The 24,103-nt window shown below is 34.6% G+C and overlaps 1 protein-coding gene and 1 pseudogene across 1 annotated transcript; both read left to right on the top strand.

Moving 5' to 3' along the window:
• The first annotated feature begins 2,384 nt into the window (after window positions 1-2,384).
• Window positions 2,385-7,177, top strand: LOC18448516 (protein VERNALIZATION 3). The gene is made up of 4 exons (XM_006858577.4): window positions 2,385-5,267; window positions 6,427-6,488; window positions 6,580-6,620; window positions 6,817-7,177. Exons 1-4 carry the CDS (start codon window positions 5,070-5,072, stop codon window positions 7,041-7,043), a joined length of 528 nt encoding a protein of 175 aa, XP_006858639.2. The 5' UTR covers window positions 2,385-5,069; the 3' UTR covers window positions 7,044-7,177.
• A 10,726-nt stretch (window positions 7,178-17,903) lies between these two features.
• On the top strand, window positions 17,904-18,737 carry LOC18448518 (protein HEADING DATE 3A-like; annotated as a pseudogene).
• Window positions 18,738-24,103: the final 5,366 nt, after the last annotated feature.

Raw genomic sequence — 24,103 nt, 5'->3', positions numbered from 1 at the left:
TTGAGAAATACAATCGTTTTGATATCTTATTTTTTGGGGAATAAATTGCTTGTGTTTTTTTGTACATTTTTTTAAGGAAACTTAATGGTGAAATTTTTATGGAATATTTTGTTAAATCACGATTCTTGATTTATTCCCATAGTTAATGTGCTTATCTTTAAACCAAAATTCAATAACATTAAGTCAATTCAAAAAAATAATTTTTTTGGTAAAAAGAAAAAATATGGATTTACATCAGTTCCGTTAAAAAAATATAAATTTTTTAAGATTTTTTGAAAAACTCGGAGTTCTTAACATATTTTAAAAAAACAGAGATTTTTTTGAAAAAATATTATTTTAAATGGAGACTTGCTAACTATGGTCAGTTTAGGAGATCATCTTTTTAAGGTTCTGTTACACGTAACCAGCATGGGATACTGATGCCTCTTCAAAGCATATTGTCAAAATAGAGGGCGATTGATCCAGATAAAACTGATTTGACTTCCAGTTGAACTGAAAGAGATTTTAAAATATAAAAGAATGTAAAATATTTTAAAATTATATAAATATCAAAAGATCTTGCCCAACTTTGTGTTGTCGGTCGAACTAGTCGAAACTGGCTGGTCAGATCGATCAAAATCGGTCAAACACTAGTTTTGACTATAGTTAGCAAGTCAGAAAATAACAATATAGGATAGGTGTGGTTTCTATAAGGTTGCAACCTTAAACAATCCAATTAAAGCGCACTTCCAAATTTTATCATAGCATGTAATATTGGTGTAAAAAATTCTTAGGATTATCTAAAAATCTATTTTCACATGTAATTATAAAATTTTAAACTCCAAAAATGGTTAAAATCAAGTACATCTATAAACATAATTTTTTTTTGAAAATAGACAGTCTCGATAATGTGTTGCAAGATGCACTATTTTTGAGACTCAAAATCTTTATTTATTTATTTTTATATCCATATATCTTGACGTTGAGATGATCAATTAGAGGGCTTTTCAACATTAAAAACAATATTTTCCAATTGATTTTTGAGATGCAACTTTAATTATATATTCTAAGGTTGCAACCTAATATAAACTTTTACAACAATATATTGAAAAATAAGAAATATTGGTTGTAAATCGGTTTTGTTTCATATGAAGTTTTATTAAAGAGATGAACAATTAATAACTTACAAAAGAGGATCATATAAGAGCTGGTTATTCTTCTTTCTAGTTAAGAAGACATAATGATCATCATATGTTTGCATTAACAGATGGAAGAAGAGTGACATTAGTGGGTGTCCAAGAACTAGGTGGTGGAACTTGGAAATGGAGAAAACAAACTTATTTAGAAAAAAAATTGATGAAAGAAAGAAAATGGAATTCTAAAACTGAAATTAATTTTGTATAAAATGAAATGGCTTAGTGTATTAAGAAAGCGGCAAAAGAAGTTTTAAGAGAGCCAAGAGGGAAAAGACTTTTAAAGGAAACCTTGTGGTGGAATGATCAGGTTCAAAAGGCTATTAGAGAAAAATGATTATATTACAATGCCAATGAAAGATAAAATTCAAAATGAATACATTCGAGGGAATACAAAGATAGCTCCAATAGGCCAAAAAATGAGGGAAAATAGACTTATATAGTCAGATCATGTGCAATATCGATCTAGAATAATATCGGTTATGAAAGGTGATTTGGTTCCAGTAGAAGGCTCTAAAAGGGTAGAGGGAAGTCCAAGGATATGGATGGAAGTAATGAGAAAAGATGATATGGAGCATGATGGAAAAGATATGGATCATGGATGGTTCATGTCCTTTGGTTTTTGCTAATTTTCTAAAGATTGTATACAACGAGACTGTTGAATGTAATGAAGGTCACATAACCAAGTCGTCAGATGCAAAATTGAATGGCTACATAAATTCTAAGAAAAATTTTCCAAACTTACAAACTTGGTTGGCAGCATACTTATGAAGCCTGGACTAAACTGGTTGATCCAACTAGTAAGACAATTGACCGATGCTTTGTCCAGTTTAAAAAAATAGATTAGTCACATACTTGTTAAATTCAAATTTTGATTAGTTTTTGTCGGTCGGACTAATTTTGATAAAACAAAACCCCTCACCTATTCATTAACCGGTCTGATCATGATAACATTGGTTAGTAGTACACCCCCTAGCCAGAACAAGGTACAGATTTGCTGGCTTATGCTACATAAGCATGAGATCAGCATTAATAGCAACAAGCATTTATTCCCCAAAAAGTAAACACCCTTGCACACCATTAAAAGGTGCTGATTTGCTAAGCTTATGCTACACCAATTGTGCCTTCATGAAAAAGTTATGTACAAGGAGAAAGCACGTGCCAAAATCATAGGACAAAATCCCAAAACCAAAAAAGAGGAGTCACTCAAGAAGGGCAACATGGTGGGTTGGCCCTTAAATGGTAAAAACACATCATTTTCCATGGCTTCAAGAATATGAATCTTTTTGCCTTCCATCTTCACTCATTACTCTTAAGAATAATTTTCCATGGGATGGAAGCCACTGTACACTTGCTCCAGCTAGAAAAATAGTGATTTAGGATTCTTTTTTATTATTATTATTATTTTCGGATCACATTCAAAACTCTGAATAAATATTTTTAAAAGATAAAGATGAATCTCATCTCTGGCTGTCCAAAAATAGGAGGATCGTCTTTGTTCAATCTAAGACATTATTTTCAATTAAGTGTAACCTCAAGACATTATTTTTTCAAGCACATGTATTGTGCATAAGGTTTTATATTTGGATGGGATTTCATTTTATATTTGGATGGGATTTCTATGAGTCCACCGACTCATATGCACACGTCTACAATTCACCTTAAAGATGGATTTTTAATCCCAATTTTAGGGATTCATCATTTAAGCCAAGCTGCATAAATATTAAAATAAATAAATTAAACTTTAAAATGTACATTTTGGAGATGTTTTTGGCACTGTTCATATCTAATTTGACCCCGTGTGCCTTAAGCCTTAAGCAACATCCATCTTTAAGATGAGCGTTAAAAAGTCGGCAGGCTCTTGCACCCACTGACCCATGGAACACTTTTCTGTTGTATTTATTTAATTATTTATTTTGTGATTGGTGGCTAGGTTGAGGATGTTATGTTTCAAAATTTGGTGCTGGGAACTATTTTTAGACAAGGTTTTACCTGATGGAGTAAATGGACAGTATGATTCTTGAGAGCTAGGGGTGGCAATAGATCCAACCAAACCCGGGATCCGACAGGTAGATCTAACCTTGGGTCTGGGTGTGGGTCCAAATTTTAGAACCCAAAGTCGGGTGTAGGTCCGAAAGTTAGACCTGAATACTATTCGGGTCTGGGTCTGGGTCCGGCCTGATCCGACCCGTTGAGTTTTCAAAAAAAGGAGAAGTAACAAGAGATTACATTGGCATGTATCAAGCTGATCCGGCATTCTCGAATGATGCTCCCTTTACACTTCTTCTCAAAAAGTCTGCTGCTTTTGTTGGATTCCAGGCTTTTGTTTATTCTTTTTTTTTTTTTTTACCTTGGTTAGCTTTTGGAGCCTCACAATCGAAAATCAAACCAAGGTTATTTAGTCTCATTCATCAGAGGACTTAAATAAAAATGGGAAAAGTACAGGAGCTAAGGCAACAGTTTTTAGACCCTTCAATTCATTTATTGTCAATCGTGTCCTGCTGGGCATGATCCAAGGAGAAACACAATTCTACTTATTAGAGAGAGATCTTATTTTGAGAGAGTGAGAAATATAGTATTTTGTGCGAGAGAGAGATATCTTATTTGGCTTCTTCCCTTGTTGTTTGTGAAGTAGCCATCTCCTTATTGGTTTATGTGTTTGTAAGAGGTAATAGTGGATGGTTGTTATGCCTAGGGGAAGGAATCCTCTAATGGTTGGAAAGGTAATAAATAATAATATGTAGTGGTTATGCCTAGGATTTTTTATTTATTTTTGGGGATAACATTCAAAACTCTCAATAAATATTTTTAAAAAATAATATTTTTAAAGGTGAATCTTGAGTTTCTAGACACTTATCTCTGGCTGTCTAAAAAATAGGAGGATCATCTTTGTTCAATCTAAGACATTATTTTCATTTAAGTGTAATCTCAAGACTTCAATTTTTCAAGCACATGTATTGTGCATAAGATTTTATATTTGGATGGGATTTCTATGAGTCACCCAACTCACATGTACACGTGCGGCCCCCTCTACAATTCACTTAAAGATGGATTTTTTATCCAAATTTTAAAGATTCATCATCTAAGCTAAACTGCATAAATATGAAAAAAAGTAAACTTTAAAATGTGCATTTTAGAGATGTTTTTTGGCACCATCCATATCTAATTTGACCCCGTGTGCCTTAACCAACGTCCATCTTTAAGATGAACGTTAAAGGGTCAGCATGCTCTTGCACCCGCTCGCTCATGGAACACTTCTCCTTTGTATTTATTTTGTGATTGGTGGCTTGGTTGATGATGTTATGTTCCAAAATTTTTAGACAAGGTTTTACTCGATGGAGTAAATGGAAAATATGGTCCTTGAGAGCTAGGGGTGGCAATAGACCCAACCAAACCCGGGATACGACCGGTAGATCTGACCTTGGGTCCAGATATACATCCAAATTTTAGAATCAAAACGTCGGTCCTGGGTCTGGGTCAGGGTCCGGGTCCGGGTCCGGCCTGACCCCACCCATTGCAGAGATTGCATTGGGCCGTACCAAGCTGATCCAACATTCGTTGGCTCGAATGATGCTCCTTTATACTTCTTCTCAAAAAAGTGTGCTGCTTTTGTTTGATTCCAGGCTTTTGTTTATTCTTGGTGTTCCTTTTCTTTCCTTATTTATTTATTTACCTTGTTTATTTTTCAGAGCCTCACAAGGCAACGTTTTTTAGACTCCCCTTAATTCATCCATGCACATACAAATAGACTGTGAAACGTGCCTTGGTGGGCATGGGCATAATTCCACCTATTAGAGAGACAGATATATCTTATTTTGCTTCTTCCCTTGTTGTTTGTGAACTAGCCATCTGCTAATTGGATTTTGTGTTTGTAAGAGGTAATAATAGATAGTGGTTATGCCTAGGGAAAGGGATCCTCTAATGGTTGGAAGGGTAATAGGGGATGCATTGGACCCCTTTAACAGGTCTGTGACATTGAATGTGATATATAACTCTAGGGAGGTCACCAATGGATGTGAGCTCAAGCCCTCAGCTGTGGTTCATCCTCCAAGGGTTGACATTGGAGGCAGTGACATGAGGACATTTTACACTCTAGTAAGTCACCTCCACCACCATATTCCTAGAAACCCTCCTCACCTCCCCCATTTTCTCTCTCTCTTTTCCTGTGTTTTTGTGTATGTATTTTTGATGCTCTATACACAAATCTCTCTCTCTATATATATATATATATATATTATATTATATTATATTACATGGGTATGTATTTTACCTATGCTCTATGCATTTGTGCACCATCTATGTTTTCTGCATACGTGCGTGCACAATCAAGTAATTTTCTTTGGGCAAGATTTTTGGCTTGTCTCTGTATATATATATTTTTATACGTACATTAACATCTTTATTAATGTCACTCATTAATTATAACTTGATAAACAAAAACTTGCATTTACTTCTAACCTTGTTCTCACCTCACCACCGAGTGTCCAATCAAAACCATAATGTTATCTGTCAACAAGCGCATATAAATTTTCATTCAGAAGTATAGAATCCTATTTGCCATATTATTAGTCATTTAATAATGTGTGTGGTTTGCATGAGGTTGCAACTTTAAACAATCCAATTAAGGCGCACTTCTAAATTTTATCATAAATGTAATTTTGATATAAAAAATTCTTAAGATGACTTGAGAATCTATTTTCATCTCTAATTATAAAATTTTGAACTCTAAAAATAGTTCGAACCAAGTAGATCTATAAACACATGAAAATCTTGAAAATGGATGGTCTAAATAATGTGTTGTAAGATATATTATTCCGTGGACTCGAAATTTTTTTTTCTTTCCATATTCATACATCTCGATGTCAAGATGATCAATTCGAGGGTTTTTCGACATCCAAACAACCTTTTACGATGGGTTTCTTATATAAACTTTTTCCTTTAATTATTAATGGGACTCAACCTCTTAATTAAGGGAATCAAACCCTTGGTATCAACTATCCCAACTTATGCTTAACAATGTTTGTATTACTATTATTATTATCATTATGATCATTGTTATTATCACTATCATTATCATTATCATTATCATCATCATCATTATCATCATTATTATTATCATTATCATTATCATTATCATTATCATCATCATCATCATTATTATTATTATTATTATTATTATTATTTAATAATAATATTATTATTTAATATTATTATTATTATTATTATTATTAAGAGATGCGAGGATCTCTTGCAGGTTATGGTTGACCCAGATGCTCCAAGCCCAAGTGATCCTAGCCTAAGGGAATATTTGCACTGGTAAATAAATATGTTTGAAATATATGTGTGTTTTAGGGTTGAGGGTAAGTATTAGCATTGTAGTGATTGGGTTTCCATGTCCGTGCTTCAGGTTGGTTACTGATATACCAGCAACCACAGGTGCAAGTTTTGGTGAGCATTATATTCTCCCCCCCCCCCCCCCCCCCCTCCCCCCCCTCTCTCTCTCTCCATGTACAGCTCTCACTTTGCACCCTCTCTCACTTTCCATGTACGCCCATATATGTGAATGAGCATAGAGTCATGCACCTGCCTAGTGCATGATACCTTCGTTGAGTTCTTACATTCTCTATCTATCTATCTATTTTAGGGCAAGAGATCCTGTGCTACGAACACCCTCAACCGACAGTAGGGATCCACCGATTTGTGTATGTACTGTTCCGGCAGCTCGGGCGACAGACGGTCTATGCACCAAGTTGGCGTCAAAATTTCAACACTCGCGAGTTTGCAGAGCTCTACAACCTCGGCCTGCCAGTTGCCGCCGTCTACTACAACTGCCAAAGAGAGTCAGGCTCCGGCGGCCGGCGTATGAGATAGATGATGCCCCATTCTCTCTAGGAATTTATTATCTCTCATCTCCATGCATTAGAGAAATATGAGCACAAACACCTGTAATAAGTGTAAGGAGAAGCCTATTCTCTGTAGCTATGAATAAACCATACTTGATGCTTGAAGAGAGTAAGGAAACATGATGTGGTTGGTTTTGTGGTGAGGGCACAACCATGAGAATAGATTTTCTAAAGGAAAAGTATACAGACTAAGTACAAGGGGTCATACTTACTCTTGTCAGCGGTTTTAAAACGGGTGGTTATAAGTGACTAGATTTAAAGTTGAAAAAAAAAAGCTTTCAAACTACCTTACACATCCCAGCCGTCAAATTTGTCCTCTAATTACCTCAATAATGGTAGATAGTATCATAGCATACAATTCATTATCTAAAGGGTGTGGTTGGCGTAAGGTTGCAACCTTTTAACATTCAAATTAAGGTGCATCTCTAAACTTTGCCGGGTAAAATTTTTTTAGGATGGTGCGATAATCTATTTTTATCTTTAATTATATAAACTTTAAAATTGTTGAAATGAAGCGGAATCTATAAGCATATGAAAATATTGAAAATGGACTGTCCAGATAATGTGTTGCAAGATACTACTTTTAGGACTTGAAATCTCCTTTTTTTTTCTCCATATCTATACAACTTGACGTCGAGATTATCTATTAGATATTTTTCCAACATCAAAACAACCTTTTCAAGGATTTTAAAAGTGCACCTTAATTTTACATTTTAAGATGTCAACCTTATATAAATGTTTTACACAAAGGCAAATAAAATTACTATAACAAATGTACCTTGAAATGATCATCGAAGGAAACAAAGAGAGGCCGGAGGGGGGGGGGGATCAAAAAATTTAAAAAACTGTTAAAAATATATCTAAAGCATGATAAAACAAAGCACATCCAAATGAAGTTGAAAAGTAGTAGAAAAATGGATTTTTAAAAAATCGATTTGTGCCCTAGGGTATTTTTAAAATTTTCTAAAAAAAGATGGAAAAAAAAGTATTCATGACAAAAAACACTTTCCAATATTTGTCAAAATGATGAAAAATATTAAAAAACACATTGCAAATAAATCCCTTATGTTTTGGGATTTTATATTTTTTTGAATTTTTTTTAAATACCACCACCAAAACCAGATCAACGAGTACCCGGTTTCGGTTTGACCAGCCGGTTCTAAGTTGGACCGGCTAAGTTTGCAAACATTGAGAGAGTGTGTGTGAAGAAACCAGATGATGTTGCTGAATCTTGGCAAAATGATAAAAAAGTATTAAGAAACACATTAAATCCCTTATGTTTTTGGATTTTATATTTTTGGATTTTTTTTAAATAACCAATTGGACCACCAAAACGGGATCAGCGAGTGCCCGGTTTCGATTTGGCCAGCCGGTTCTAAGTCGGACTGGCCGAGTTTGCAAACACTAAGAGAGAGTGAAGAAACCAGTTGATGTTGCTTAATCTTGGGCCTGGGCTATTGGGTTTGAATGTCAAAGATAATTGAGTAAATATTTTTTATTTGGGTAATTCAGTGGGCACTTGTTTTTTTTTTTTTGGGTAATTTGGGGAAGACAGGCTCCTATTGTTTCTTCAAATAGTTTAGAAGTTAGTTTTTTAAAGGTATTAGGGGGGCCTTTACCCATTTTTTCAAATAGTTTAGTAGTTAGTTTTTTTAAAGTGTTTAGTGGGCCCTACCCGTTTTTTCAAATAATTTAGGTGTGAGTTTTTTCAAGGTGTTCGTCGTGTAGTGTCAGTGGAATGAAAACTACAACGAGGTGCGAAAGGTGTGGAGGTGCTACTACCATGACCCGAAATAAGCACTTTGATATGAGAAAGAGAGAACAACCTAAGAACTTCCAAAAACAGTAGCATGAAAAGGACTTGGAACCAGGTACGCAATGTATGGTATGTGACTCGGGATAAAAAGCTGTAAACTTTTTCTCTCTACAAGCTCTCTCTATTCTCTCTCTACAACTTGAATACATCTACTAATCACTTCCCATGACTATTCTTCTGGTTCTTAATGACCAGTGTGATTAATGGAAAGATGTTTGTGTGAGAGAGAGAGAGATGGCGCCCAATATGGAACATAATTGGATTTGAGAAAATCGAAACACCATTTTTGTTGTTTAAAAGTGTCATTCAATTGAAGCTAAACAATTGTCTATAAAGAGACCATTTATCTTTCGTATAAGGAGGTCACAAATTATTCCCACTCATTAGATAAATTAGATGGTTTAGGGTGAGCCATGAAGTTTGATTTATTTTTTTTTTGAAATTTTAGAGACAAGAACAATTGTGACCTCCTTGAACAAAAATAAATGATCTCTTTGCAGACAATCTTGTAAAAATTCACAATAGACAAGCAAAAGTGGTATAACCTTTGAGTGTTTGGCTAAAAATCAGATATTCAAGAATTTAGCAATCTTATATACGATATGTTCATGCCAAGAAATCAAATTCTTTTTTCCCAAACTAATCCCACAACAATAATATAAGTGTCCCAACGCTTCTGCTTGCCTTTAAAAAAAGAAGAAAAAGAGACAATTACTGCTACAACTCGTCCAACTTCTCAGGACAATGAATTCAATGGGGATACTTTGTGGGCTTTGGATAGTAATTAATTATTCTTAATGAGCTTAGATCTTGTTCAAACAAATAGAAAGCCCCTCAGGCGAGTTATTGGTAGAATTCTAAACCTGCAGGAAACAATGTACGCACAATAGTAATGGATAATTTATTGCCAATAAACTAATAAGCAAAGGCATTTCGATAAGTGCAAACAAACAAATTTGGATCTTGTCAGCTTCAAAATATATTGGAAGGATTCAATGGAAGTAAAAGGAACCATAAAACCACAAACCAGCGTTTTAAAAAACGCCAAGTCAAACCGGACTCGCCCGGTTCGACTCGGAAATCGTAAAAAGGGGATCGGATCGCCTAAAAAATCGGAAATCGTCCGGTTCTAGAGAGAACCGGACGATTTTGTACAGTGAATCGCGGATTCACTGTACGGAATCGGCGAGTCCGACAGTGAATCGGCGAGTCCGTACGGTTTTTTTTTTTTTTTTTTTTTTTTTTTTTTTTTTTTTTTTTTTTTTTTTTTTTTTTTTTTTTTTTTTTTGTAATCCATGATAGATTTTTTTGTAATACTTGATCGATTTTTTTGTAATCCATGATCGAATTTTTTTTGTTTTTTTGTAATCCATGATCGAATTTTTTGGTTTTTTGTAACCCATAATAGAATTTTTTGTAATTCATGATCGAAATGTTTTTTTCTTTTCTTGTAATCCATGATCGATTTTTTTGTTTTTTTTTTTTTTTTTGTAACCCATGATAGAATTTTTTGTAATCCATGATCGAATGTTTTGTAATACATGATCGAAATGTTTGTTTTTTTTTTGTAATCCATGATCGAAATGTTTGTTTTTTTTTTTGTAATCCATGATTGAATTTTTTGTTTTTTGCTTTTTTTGTAACCCATGATAGAGTTTTTTGTAATCCATGATTGAATTTTTTGTAATCCATGATCGAACTGTTTTTTTCTTTTTTTGTAATCCACGATTGAATTTTTTGTTTTTTTTTGTTTGTTTTTTTTTGTAATCCATGATCGGATTTTATGTAATCCATGATCGAATTTTATGTAATCCATGATTGAATTTTTTGAAAATTTGCGATTTTTTTTTTTTAATCCATGATCGAATTTTTTTTTGTAATCCATGATAGAATTTTTTGAAAATTTGTGATTTTTTTTTAATCCATAATCGATTTTTTTGAAATTTTGTTTTTTTTTTTTTTTAATCCATATTATTCAAAGAGAAAATGAGAGAGATGATGATTCTGAAGCCACCCTATCTCAGCCATATTATTCACATATCGAGTCCCAACAGCAACAGTGTAGGGATGAGCACGAAATACTGTAAATTAAATGCTAAATGGCGGTTCATGCAAGGAAAGAACATATCAATATTCGCATATTCATTCAAAAACATGAAAATTCTTAATGGAGTACCCTCATTTTTTATTGAATTCCTAAAAAACAATATTTATAATGAATTTTAATAATTTTTTCGAATTTTTTTTAAGCTTTATGCTGACCGATTCACCCGATTCACGATCCGGATCGCCGATTCGCAGATCCGGATCGGTTTTTTGAAAGCCCGATCCGGATCACCGATCCGTTTTTTAAACCATTGCCACAAACTAATGAAGATATTTATGTGGTTTTTAATATTTAATAAATTGATTAAATGGCCTGAAATCACACCCAACCAAGAACCATTCAAATTAAATTAAAAAAATACCTCTTATGAAATGCTATTGAAAAGCAAAACAAAAACTATTGCCCACATTCATTTCATTGTAATATGAAGGCCATTATGCCATAGCCACACTCTGCAGATGCAAAGAATTATTTATCCATATAAAAGTGTGAATCTAACTATTTGGGGGTTTGCCACAAATAAACCAAGTTCAGGAAGTGGCGATGTCTCGCCAAATAAATTCCAACATGAAGAATACCAAAATGTCTAAAGAACCACTGGAAATAGCTACAGTGGATAAAAATTAGTATCATAATAAATAAAAAGATGAAAGGTCTCTTTTATATGATTAATTTAAGCTCCCAGCCAAAAACGAGAAAGATCCGAATTCAGTAGTGCCTGAAACAACAATTGGATGGTTCAGGAGGAACTTGGATGTATAATAGAAACAATCAAAACTTAGAAGAATATAAAAATATTAAGAAAAATGGTAAAACAAATAGTAAGTAAAGTAAAACTTAAGGTATAAGATAATCTATGCAATAAACTGAGAACAAGAGAAGGTGAAAAAGATGTCTTCTAATTAGCAAAGATAAGAGAGAAAGAATGTAGGGATCTAAACCATATTAGATGCATTAACAATGAAGATCAAATGGTCTTGGTGAATGATGACCACGTCAACAAAAAGTAAAAAGTTTATTTTAAAAAATTATTAAATGATGAACACAATGGGAACATAGAGATAGAAGGAACTGGTATAAATGAGGGCAGAGGTCATAGATACATTCGTAGGATTAGGATATCATAAGTGAAAGAAGAATTGAAAATGATGAAGATAAAAAAGGCTTTTGGACCAGATGGTATTCCGATAGAGGTTTGGAAGTGCATGGAAGATATTGATATTGACTGGCTGACGATGTTGTTCAATAAGGTGTTGACAACAAAAAAAATGCCAGACGAATGGAGGAAAAGTATTGTGGTACTATTTACAAGAACAAATGAGATATCCAGAATTATACGAACTATCGAGGGATCAAGCTTATGAGTCACACTATGAAGCTCAAAGAGAGAGTGATTGAGCAACAACTAAGGTATGAAACAAATGTATCTAAAAATGAGTTTGGTTTTTTGCCAGGAAGGTCAATAAACGAGGCTATTTTCCTACTTAAGCAACTGATTGAGAAGTGTAGGACGAAGAAAAAAGACCTTTACATGGTCTTTTGTTGACCTAAAAAAAGCTTATAATAGAGTACCTCGAGATTTGATTTGAAGGGTATTAGAAAAGGAGTCTTCAAACACTACATTGACTTGGTGAGAGATATGTACGATGGAACGCGAACGAGTGTGTGAACAACTAATGGAGAGACGAGTGAGTTTTTAGTGACAATAGGTCTACATCAAGGGTTAGCATTGAGCCTGTATCTCTTTGTCTGAGTTAAGGATGACTTAACAGGGCACCTGCAGGATGAGGTAGTATGGTACATGTTGTTTGCAAATGACATAGTTTTGATTGTTGAGACTTGAGCATCAACACAAAGTTAGAACTTTGGAGGGATGCTCCAGAATCTAAAGGTTTTAAAATTAGCCGGACTATGACAAAGTGTATGTAATCCAAGTTTAGTAATAATAGGAGTAGAGATGAGGAAATAGTTAAGATTGACGATCAGGAAGTACAAAAAGGACCACCCTTTAAATACCATAGGTCGATAATCCAAGAAAATTGAGAGCTTGAAGAAGATGTTGCACATAGAATTAAAGCTGGGTGGGCGAAGTGGAGATGTACAAATGTAATTTTATGTGATCGTCATGCACCAATGAAGCTGAAGGGTAAATTCAATAAAATAGTTGTGAGACCAGCTTTGTTTTATGGGACGACATGTTGAGCGGACAAAAAAGAATATACTAATAAAATGAGTGTAGAAAAGATGAGGATGTTGAGATGGATGAGTAGCAAGACAAGAAGGGATAGAATCCAAAATGAATCCATTCGGGAGACTTTATGTGTAGCACCAAGAGGCGATAAGATGAGTGATGGTAGACTTAGGTGGGCTGGTCATGTGTGATGTTTACTCAGTACAACACCTGTTAAAAGGTGCGAGTTGGAAGTAGTCCAAAAAGATATAGGGACTTATGACCTCGCCTAGGAAATGACCTTAAATGAAGCAGAATGACAGACTAGGATTTGTGTAGCCGACCCCATTTAATTGGGAAAAGGCTATGATGATGATGATGATATGGATCGATCGATTTCTCTACCCGAATCAAAGTCGAATCGAGCAAAACAGTTGGAGGTTTGCAACAAGTGGTGTGTTAAGGTCCCCGTGACCTTCCCTCATTCTCAAAGCAATATGTCGCAATCGATATGGCATTTCGAGCCAAATTTTTGCAGGAATTTTTCTAACTCAGAAATGAATGCATCCATATATGGAAATCCATGATCAAAATCCAATTGAGGGGATGAATCCTACTGAGAAGTTGCCTAAATTTGTGAGAATACAGTTTTCAAAAATAAAAAGAAATAAAATAGCCATATCTCTCCAATCCAAAATCATCTTGAGCCGAAATTTTCACCAAACGTCAGTCTCGGCATCCTCCATAAAATTTATTGGTTGATCGTCAAATAACGGCCGAATTCGAGCACAATGACGCGGTATAGAAATGGCTATGTAATTTTTACCTGAAATGGAAAACCAAAACTCAAAATTAGCAAAACGTGGTGAATCGATGACGTTTTCTCTCAAAGTTGTTGTAAATTGATCGTGGTTGGTTGCTCCACAATTTTATGGAAGAAATTTGGGTTGAAATGGTGGAAAAATTGTTTGATTTGATGGGTTTTGGTGTGGATGAAGAAAGAAGTCTCCTCGAAAGCAAATAATAAAAAATTTGAAAGTTTAGACCCCTTTTTGCTAATTTTCAGGCCTAACTCAAAATTATTTTTAGTAATCGAACCCCTTGGAGTCATACTTTTGATTTTCATCCCACCAATTTTTAGTTTTTGACCCATGTTTACCCCATGTCTATAAAAGCCATCTTAAACTTATTTTTTAAGTGTTAAAAAATCAAAACACTAACCTGGAGAGAAAAATCCTAGCCCTATAGATAGAAAATTTGAACTTCCTAAATTACACTACCTCCATCTCATAGCCTCCAAACTACCTCTCAACTTTCCCAAAATCTCCAAAATACCCTTATAAATTAAAAAATCTCAAAAAATTTTCAAAAATCCAAAAAATATCCAGAATACCATTAGAAGTTCTGAGTTAGGAGTGGAGAGGGGTTGGGTCCTAGAGAGAGGAGGAAGAACAATAGAGAGATAGAGATATCCTTGAGAGAGAGAAACCTAGTGAAAATAAACAAAGAGGTGGAGACCAATAGATTAGAAGTAAAGAGGGAGAAACCCATGGAAGGAAACCTAGAGATACCCGAGAGAGAGAGAGAGCACAAGAGAAGGAGCCTAGAGAGAGGGATCCCAAAATATTGGGGGCTTAGAGAGAGAGCTGTGTGACGGATATAGAAAGAGAGGGCTAAACCTGATAAGTCAAGGAAGTTTAAAAAAACCAAAAAGCTGATTAGCATTCCTAAGGTTTTGGAATGGATTTAATTGTTGCCCATTTGAGTTTTAGATCTTATTTGGGGTTCTCAAGCCCCATAGATTTGGCTATTTAGAGCTTCTGAGCTTGTTGGTGATCTTATATCCTCCACCACTATTTTTTAAGCAATGAGAGATAGGAAGAAAAATGGTAAGAAAAGAAAAGGGAGGAAGCTTGGAGAGGGAAGAAGAGAGAGAGAATTAGGGGAGATGATGGAGAGAGGAAGAGAGAGGAGAGGAGATAGGGTGAGGGGTGTGAGGGGAGAGGAGAGAGGGAAAGGGAGAAGACCGTGTGGGTAGAGAGAAAGGTGGGGAGGACACGAGAGAAAACAGTGTGGAGAGAAGAGCGGGAGATAGAGAGGCACAACGAGAGAGTTCTGGAGAGACTACAAAAGAGGTAAACAGGGAGAACGAGAGATTTGATGATTTCAAGAAAGTTTTAAATTTGAATTCAAATCTCAAATTTCATTATCATTTTCCTATATATAGGAAAATAATAATCAACCACGTTGCTTAGATAACTATCTAAGCTCAGATTGAATTTTGGCTGATCTGACGATCACGACCCCATTTTGTATTTTAATTTTAATTTTTTTTAATAAATCCAAATCACTTGAAATTTTGGATGTGCATTCTTCTAAATAGTAGAATCTAATAAAAATATAAAAATAAATAAATTGATCAAATACCCCAAAACTTTGTAGGGGTATTTTAATCAATTTATATTTTACGGATTTTCTTTTTAATATTTTTATTAGGTGCGACTTGATGAGTAGAATTGATGTATAAAATTTCAAGCGATTTAGATTTGTATAAAAAACTTAAAATCCCAAAGCCGAAAATGAGGAGTGGGTTAACATACAAAGACGGAAAAATTACAAATAACCCCCAAGATTAAACTTTCCATGCAAGTTACCCCAGCCAAATTTTCTTCTCAATTTTTTTCCCAAAATACAATTTTCTAGCAAATACCCGCCAACCCAAATAATAAAAGAAAGTCTAAACTGGCCTCCCTTACTTTTACCCACGCATCTCTCTCCTCTTTCCGACGTAAAGGTGGTCTGAGGTATTCTTAGGGCGGTCCGACAGTTTAATGTCGATCCTGTAAATAACAATGGCGGTCTGGCAGTACAAGTTATTGGAACAAAATGGGAATCCGACAATTAGAGAGGTGTTGCGGCATTTGCAACAAAGGGGTCCAGCAGTTGAAAAGTGCGGTATGGCACTCATTTTTCTAGAATAAGGGGTCCAACAATTCAAAGTTCGGTCCGGCATAAATGCAAGGGTCCGGCAATTCAATGATACGGTCCGACAATTGCTGCTTGGGTCTGACAATCCACATCAAATCTGATCAAAACGATTTCTTTTGTACAAGAAGGGTATTTTCGTCTACAAAAAAGCTTTTTTATTGGGGGATGGTGTATTTACCAAAAAAGTGTATTTTGGAGAAAAAAAGCGTGAAAAAAAAGTTTAGTTGGAGATAACTTGCATAAAAAGTCTAGTCTTGGGGTTATTTGTAATTTTCCAAAGAAACACATCATTTTAATTTTCCATGGCCTCAAGAATCATGTATCTTTTGGCCTCCACCATCACTCATCACTCGTAAGTAGATATTTACATGGGAGCACACTGTACACTTGCTCCATCTAGAAAATAGTTATTTATGATTTCTTTTAAAAAACAATTTGGGACCACATTCAAAACTCTCGAGAAATGTTTTTAGAATATTGAGATGAATCTTGAATTTCTAAACACTTATCTCTAGCTGCCCAAAAATTGGAGGATCGTCTATGTTCAAGCTAAGACATTATTTTCATTTTTAGTGCAATATCAAGACATTACTTTTTGGAAATGTATATAATGAGACTATTTACTTTTAACGCATAGAGTCTGGAGGTCACAATCCTCATTGTCCGTTAGATTTGAGATTTAGCCGTTGAGAATATGTTATTGTTTGAGCACAAAATCTAAAATAAAATTTTTCGAATGTTGTGAGAGACTTTCATTCAGTAGATTTTACATCCAATGACTAAAAATGATTGTGACCTATTTATATAAAAAATAAATGTTTTCATATTATACAATCCTTTATTTTTTCAAGCACATGTATTGTGCATATAATATTATATTTGGATGGGCTTTCTATGAGTCAACCGACTACACGTGCGGCCCGGTTTAAAATTTACCTTAAAGATAGAATTTTTATCCAAATTTTAGGGATTCATCATCTAAGCCAAACTGCATACATATGAAAAGCAAAAATTTAACTTTAAAATGTGCTTTTCTTTGGAGATATTTTTGGCACCGAACATGTGTGATTCGGACCAATGTGCATATGCAACATCGATCTTTAAGATAGACGTTGAAGAGTCAGCAGGCTCTTGCACCCGTTTGACTCATAAAATATTTATTTATTTATACACCCGTTGACTCATAATATATTTATTTATTTATTTTGAGACTCATCAATGTTCCAAAATTTGGCACCAGAAGTTATTTTTAAACAAGGTTTTACTTGATGGAGCAAATGAAAAGTATGGTCCCTAATCGTCCCTGAGAGCATACAACATTTTGGCTTTGCATTCGCCCGTACCAAGCTGATCCAACATTCATTGGCTGGAATGATGGTCCATCACAAATTTTTGTCAAAAAGCACGCTGCTTTTGTTTTATTCTAGGCTTTTGCTTATTCTTTTTTGGTGTTTTTTTTTTTTTTTTTTACACCTTAGTTATTGTTTAGAGTTTCAGTCCCTTAATTCATCCATGCAGATATAAATACTGTCAAACTTGCCTTGGTGGGCATCTCCAAGGAGAAACAAAATCCACTTGCTAGAAAGAGAGAGCAGTTATTATTTTGCTTCTTCCCTTGTTGTTTGTGAACTAACAATCTCCTAATTGGGTTTTGTGTTTGTAAGAGGTAATAAGGGAAAGGGAAAGGGATCCTCTTATGGTTGGAGGGGTGGTTATGGCTAGGGAAAGTGATCCTCCTATGGTTGGAGGGGTGGTTATGGGTAGGGAAAGGGATCCTCTTATGGTTGGAGGGGTGGTTATGGGTAGGGAAAGGGATCCTCTAATGGTTGGAGGGGTAATAGGGGATGTATTGGACCCCTTTAACAGGTCTGTGACATTGAATGTGATTTATAACTCTAGGGAGGTCACCAATGGATGTGGGATCAAGCCCTCAACTGTGGTTCATCCACCAAGGGAGGCCATGACATGAGGACTTTTTACACTCTAGTCAGTCACCACCACCATATTCCCCCTCACCTCGCATATTATAAAAAAAAATTTCTCCCTCCCCTCCCCTCCCCTCCCCTCAACATACACATATAAATTTCGATTCTAGAAAATTTTTTCTTTTTTTTATTTGTTATAAACAACCCTAAAGTATATAACCATGATTTGCCATATTACCGGGTATTATTTAATTATTAATGGGATTCAACCTCTTAATCATGGGAATCAAATCAAGTATCCCAACTAATGCTTTGCAAGTATCCCAACTTATGCTTTGCAAGTTGGGAATCAAATCAAGTATCCCAACTTATGCTTTGCAAGTTTTGGTGAGCATTATATTCCCCTCTCTCTCTATCTATTTCTTTTAGGGCAACAGATCATGTGCTACGAACACCCTCGACCGACAGTCGGGATCCACCGATTCGTGTTTGCACTTTTTCGACTGCTCGGGCGACATACAGTCAATCCACCAAATTGGCATCAAAATTTCAAGACTCGCGAGTTTGCAGAGCTCTACAACGTCGGCCTGCCGGTTGCCGCCGTCTACTTCAACTGCCAAAGGGAGTCGGGCTCCGGCGGCCGGCGTGTGAGATAGATGAAGCCCATTCTCTCACAGGAATCCATTCTCATTCCCATGCATCTGAGAAATATGAACACAAACATATCTGTAATAAGTGTAAGGAGAAGGTCTATTCTCCATAGCTATGAATAAACCATACTAGATGCTTGAAAAGAGTTAGGAAACATGATGTGGTAATATGGCCTGTTGGTTTTGTGGTGAGGGCACAGCCATGAGAATTGAATATCTAAAGGAAAAATATACAAATCATTTAAGTATAAGGGGTCATAATCAATCTTGTCCGTGATTTTAAATTGGGTGATTGTAAGTGTGTCATTGACTAGGTTTAAAGTAAAAAAAATTAAAAAATCGAACCACGTGACACATCTTAACCCTCGAATTTGACATGCAATGATCTCTTTGTCATTATCATCATCCAAGCCCTATCCCAATTAGTTGGGGTTGGATAGATAACAAACACCAAAAAAAACCAAATATGCATACGACAATCACAAATAATATGCAATATATGCAACACGAGAGAGGGAGAAATTTTGGGAAATAGTATCATAGTATACAATCCATTATGTAAAGGGTGTCGTTTGCATAAAGTTGCAACTTTAAACAAAGAAATTAAGGTGCACCTCTAAATTTTGTCATGAGATGCAACGTTGGAGTAAAATTTTTTTAGGATGGTGCAAGAATCTATTTTTATCACTAATTCTATAAACTCTAAAAATAGTTCAAATGAAGCATCTCTATAAGCGCATGAAAATTAAAATTTTGAAAATGAACGGTCAAAGTAATGGGTTGTAAGTTACTACTTTTAGGACTTAAAATCTTTTTTTTCTCCATATCTATACAATTCAGTGTCAAGATGATCAATTAGATATTTTCCAACATCAAAATAACATTTTTCAATGGATTACCTTAATTCTATAATTTAATATGTCAACCTTATGTAAACTTTTTACACAAAGACAAGCAAAAGTAGAGAGAGAGAGTGAACAAGATTAAAAAATAAAAATAAATAAATAAAAAAAAACGTATTTAAAACATGATTAAAAAAAAGCACATACAAATAAAGTTGAAAAGTAGTAAAAAAAAATTGGGTTTTAAATAATCGATCTCTGCCTAGGAGTATTTTTGGAATTTTCCAAAAAAATATAGAAAAATATAAAAATAAGTATTCATGCTAAAAACACTTTCCAATCTTTGCTAAAATGATAGAAAAAATATTCAAAAACATATTACAAAGAAATCCTTTTATTTTTTGAGTTTTTTGGAGATGTTTTTTTAAATATTTTTTAAAATACCCAGTTAGACCACTAAAACCCACCAAAATCGGATTGGCGAGTGCGCGGTTCTGAGTTGAACCGGCCGAGTTTGCAAACACTCAGAGAGTGTAAAGAATCTAGGCCTTGGCTATTGGGGTTGAAGGTCAAGGATAATTGATTATGTACCTTTTTTTTTTATTATTATTATAGAATGAAAACTTAAAACATGGTGAATAAGATGCGGAGGTGCGACCACCGCGACCTCAACTCCTTTTCCGAAGATTGAGTAAGCACTTTGATACCAGAAAGAGAAAAATGCCTAAGAACCTCCGAAAACTGTATAATGAAAAGGACCTCCGTATACTGTAGCATGAAAAGGCTTTGAGAAAAGTGGGGAACCTAGAGCACAATGTACGGCATGTGAATCTGGATAAAAAGCAGAAAATTCTCTATCCACTTCTTTTCTTTTTCTTTTCTTTTTTTTTTTTTCTTTTTTCTCCGACAAAATTAATATAATTTCATTACTTCCCTCTTTTTTCTCTCTACAGTGGAATGGATAGAGTCTCTCTTTACAAGTACTCTGAATTAGCTCTTCTCTCTCTAGAGATTCTCTCTCTAGAAGTCGAATACATCGCGGTCCGAGAGCCGAGTGTTAGTATCCTTGGTGATAACATTCTTGTCCGGAGGCTGAGCAAAAGATGCGCTTCCTCCACCACTCGATAAGATTTGCAATAAAAAGGCTTTTGAGAGAGAATATTAATCATAAATTTCAACCTTTTTCTACTTTTGATTCCATTCCACTCTACAGCACTACATATTCCCCATACTCTCCCATCACCTCAACCCACCTCTCTCTCTCTCTCTCTACAAGATGAGTTCTCAACTGGCCACCTCTCTCTCATCTGTACTCAAAAGCTATCTAGTTAGGGCTGAGAATTTACCCGGTCCAGATTTGAAACCCAAAATTTGGATCCTATTAGTAATTTGGATGGGATCTTAGTATATGTGGATATGATCCAAATGCGATCAATTTTTAAAATTATATATATATATATATATACATATTATTTACGATTCAGATCAGGACGATATTAAGATGGGATTCGATCAAATCCGAACTATAAACTCGTTTTTTTAAAAATATGATAGAAAGTGGGGACAATCAAATTCTGATCTAAATACGAAATGCAACATAAAATATAAGAAAACTAATTTATTTCTAATAAAAATAAATAAATAAAAGAAAAAATACTGAAAAAATAAGAAAATACCAGACCGGACTCCCGAGGCCTCGCCCGTATCGGGACCGGCTAAGTTTATGTCGTGTGTCATATTTGTCTCTTTTCAAATTTTGACCAGGCCTTGGTTTGGTTGGATGGCTTTCTTAACCTAAGGGCTGCAGGTTTAATGACCTAAAGCTAAGGTTTTCCTAAAGCTAAGGTTTTCTCAGGGTCTTCTCAAGTTTTTTCAGGGTCTCAGAGTGCGGGTCCGTGATCCAGAGGTAACGAATGCCACTCAACTCGGAATGCGCTCATCACTTTAGAAAGGCGGTAATCAAAGCAAACCACGAAACTAAAAAAATACTCTAAACACAAACATGCAAGATCTGGGCAAATTAATCGGAGGACGACAGAGTGCGGGATCGTGACATTTGGCCTACCATTTTTCAAAGTCTAAAAGTCTAACCCCATAAATGATCCTGAAATGATTTATTAAAGGCTAAAAATCGACTGGATTGGGTAACTGTCAATTTCAAATGGATTTTCCAACCCGAATTGTTGTTTTGGGGTCAACATGTCCAAATTCAATGAATCTACCAAAAAATGATCAGGGAGTGGTTGGCATGCGGAAACTGCCATTTTGGGGCAATCAGGTTGGGTGTATCGCCCAGACCAAATATGCTTAGAATTGGCAGATTCCAATTCTAGGGTGATTTACGGGCGCTTGTGATGTTGACTATCAAAATTTTGGTCAAAATGAAATGTTTTGCTCTTTTTAATATTTTTTAACTAAAACAGGGTGTTCTGCAAGATTCTAGATCACATATAGGGACCATGGTTGTCTATGGTTTGGGGGTTCACTAGGATAATATGGTCTTAAGGTTGTCTAAGGTTTAAAAAACATATTGAATTTGCCAGTTTTTCAAAATGATATATATATATATCAATGGTTTAAAAAACGGATCGGTGACCCGGATCGGGCTTCCAAAAAATCGATTCGGATCGGCGAATCGACGATCCGGATCGGGAATCGGGTGAATCGGTCAGAATAAAGCTTAAAAAAAATTCGAAAAAATTATTAAAATTCATTATAAATATTGTTTTTTAGGAATTCAATAAGAAATGAGGGTACTCCATTAAGAATTTTCATGTTTTTGAATGAATATGCGAATATTGATATCTTCTTTCCCTGCATGAACCGCCATTCAGCATTTAATTTACATCACAGAAAAGGATAAACATATAATTATCATGGAATAAGTATATCAACATACATGGACTACAATAAAGCATAAAATTAGTAATATATGATCTAAAAATAAAATGATGGACGACGTTATTGTTCTTCTTGGTCACGCTGGTGCCATTGATTAAATTCGTTTAACAATTCATTGATTCGATCTAAAAACGAATCATCGATAGTAGCAGGCGTCTGACTATTCCCAAATCCCTGAGTGTTAGTGTTTTGTTGTGTTCCCAATCTAAAATCCCCGAAGATTGTCCATCATTCATGCTCACCTACACTGTCGTGCTCATCCCTACATTGTTGCTGTTGGGACTCGATATGTGAATAAAATGGCTGGGATAGGGTGGCCTCAGAATCATCATCTCTTTCATTTTCTCTTTGAATAATATGGATTAAAAAAAAAATTAACAAATTTTCAAACAAATCGATCATGGATTAAAAAAAAAAATCACAAATTTTCAAAAAATTCTATCATGGATTACAAAAAAAAATTCGATCATGGATTAAAAAAAAAAATCACAAATTTTCCAAAAATTCTATCATGGATTACAAAAAAAAATTCAATCATGGATTAAAAAAAAAAAATCACAAATTTTCAAAAAATTCAATCATGGATTACAAAAAATTCGATCAGGGATTACATAAAATTCGATCATGGATTACATAAAATTCGATCATGGATTACAAAAAAAAACAAACAAAAAATTCAATCGTGGATTACAAAAAAAGAAAAAAACAATTCGATCATGGATTACAAAAAATTCAATCATGGATTACAAAAAACTCTATCATGGGTTACAAAAAAAGAAAAAAACAAAAAATTCAAGCATGGATTACAAAAAAAAAAACAAACATTTCAATCATGGATTACAAAAAAAAAACAAACATTTCGATCATGTATTACAAACATTCGATCATGGATTACAAAAAATTCTATCATGGGTTACAAAAAAAACAAAAAAAACAAAAAATTCGATCATGGATTACAAGAAAAAACAGCAAACATTTCGATCATCGATTACAAAAAATTCGATCATGGATTACAAAAAATTCTATCATGGGTTACAAAAAAACAAAAATTCGATCATGGATTACAAAAAAATTCGATCAAGTATTACAAAAAAATCTATCATAGATTACCAAAAAAAAAAAAAAAATTCCGTACGGACTCGCCGATTCACTGTTCGGACTCGCCGATTCCGTACAGTGAATCGGCGAGTCACTGTACAGAATCGTCCGGTTCTCTCTAGAACCGGACGATTTCCGATTTTTTAGCCGATACTATCCACTGTTGCGATTTTCGAGTCCGGTTCGACTCGGCGTTTTTTAAAACACTGATATATATATATATATATATATATATATATATATATATATATATATATATATATATATATATATATATATATATATATAGTAATGATTCTATGAGACCTTCCCACACCCATGTGTATAAGACTCTAAAGGATCACCATTAAATTTGGCATAGATTTTTTAAAAAAATTATCACATGGGTGTGGGACTTATTTTATAGAAATCTTTGCCAAATTTAATAGTGATCTTTTGAAATCTTACATACATGGGTGTGGCACAGATCTCTAGAAAAAGGTTAGGAACTCCGGCTCGTATAAAGGCTCTGTGCGCCCAAAAGTTCTGATT

The sequence above is a fragment of the Amborella trichopoda genome, chromosome 6 (genome assembly GCF_054954075.1).
Source record: "Amborella trichopoda isolate Santa Cruz 75 chromosome 6, AtrichopodaSantaCruz75HAP2 v2.0, whole genome shotgun sequence".
Taxonomy (NCBI): Eukaryota; Viridiplantae; Streptophyta; class Magnoliopsida; order Amborellales; family Amborellaceae; genus Amborella; species Amborella trichopoda.
This window is presented reverse-complemented; position numbering and strand designations above follow the sequence as displayed.

Bases quoted from the DNA above. Each gene is read 5' to 3' on its own strand.
- LOC18448516 (XM_006858577.4), top strand. From the start codon at position 5,070: ATGCCTAGGGAAAGGGATCCTCTAATGGTTGGAAGGGTAATAGGGGAT. The intron at 5,268-6,426 runs GTAAGTCACCTC...GATCTCTTGCAG, and splicing joins TGAGGACATTTTACACTCTA to GTTATGGTTGACCCAGATGC. The intron at 6,489-6,579 runs GTAAATAAATAT...TCCGTGCTTCAG, and splicing joins CTAAGGGAATATTTGCACTG to GTTGGTTACTGATATACCAG.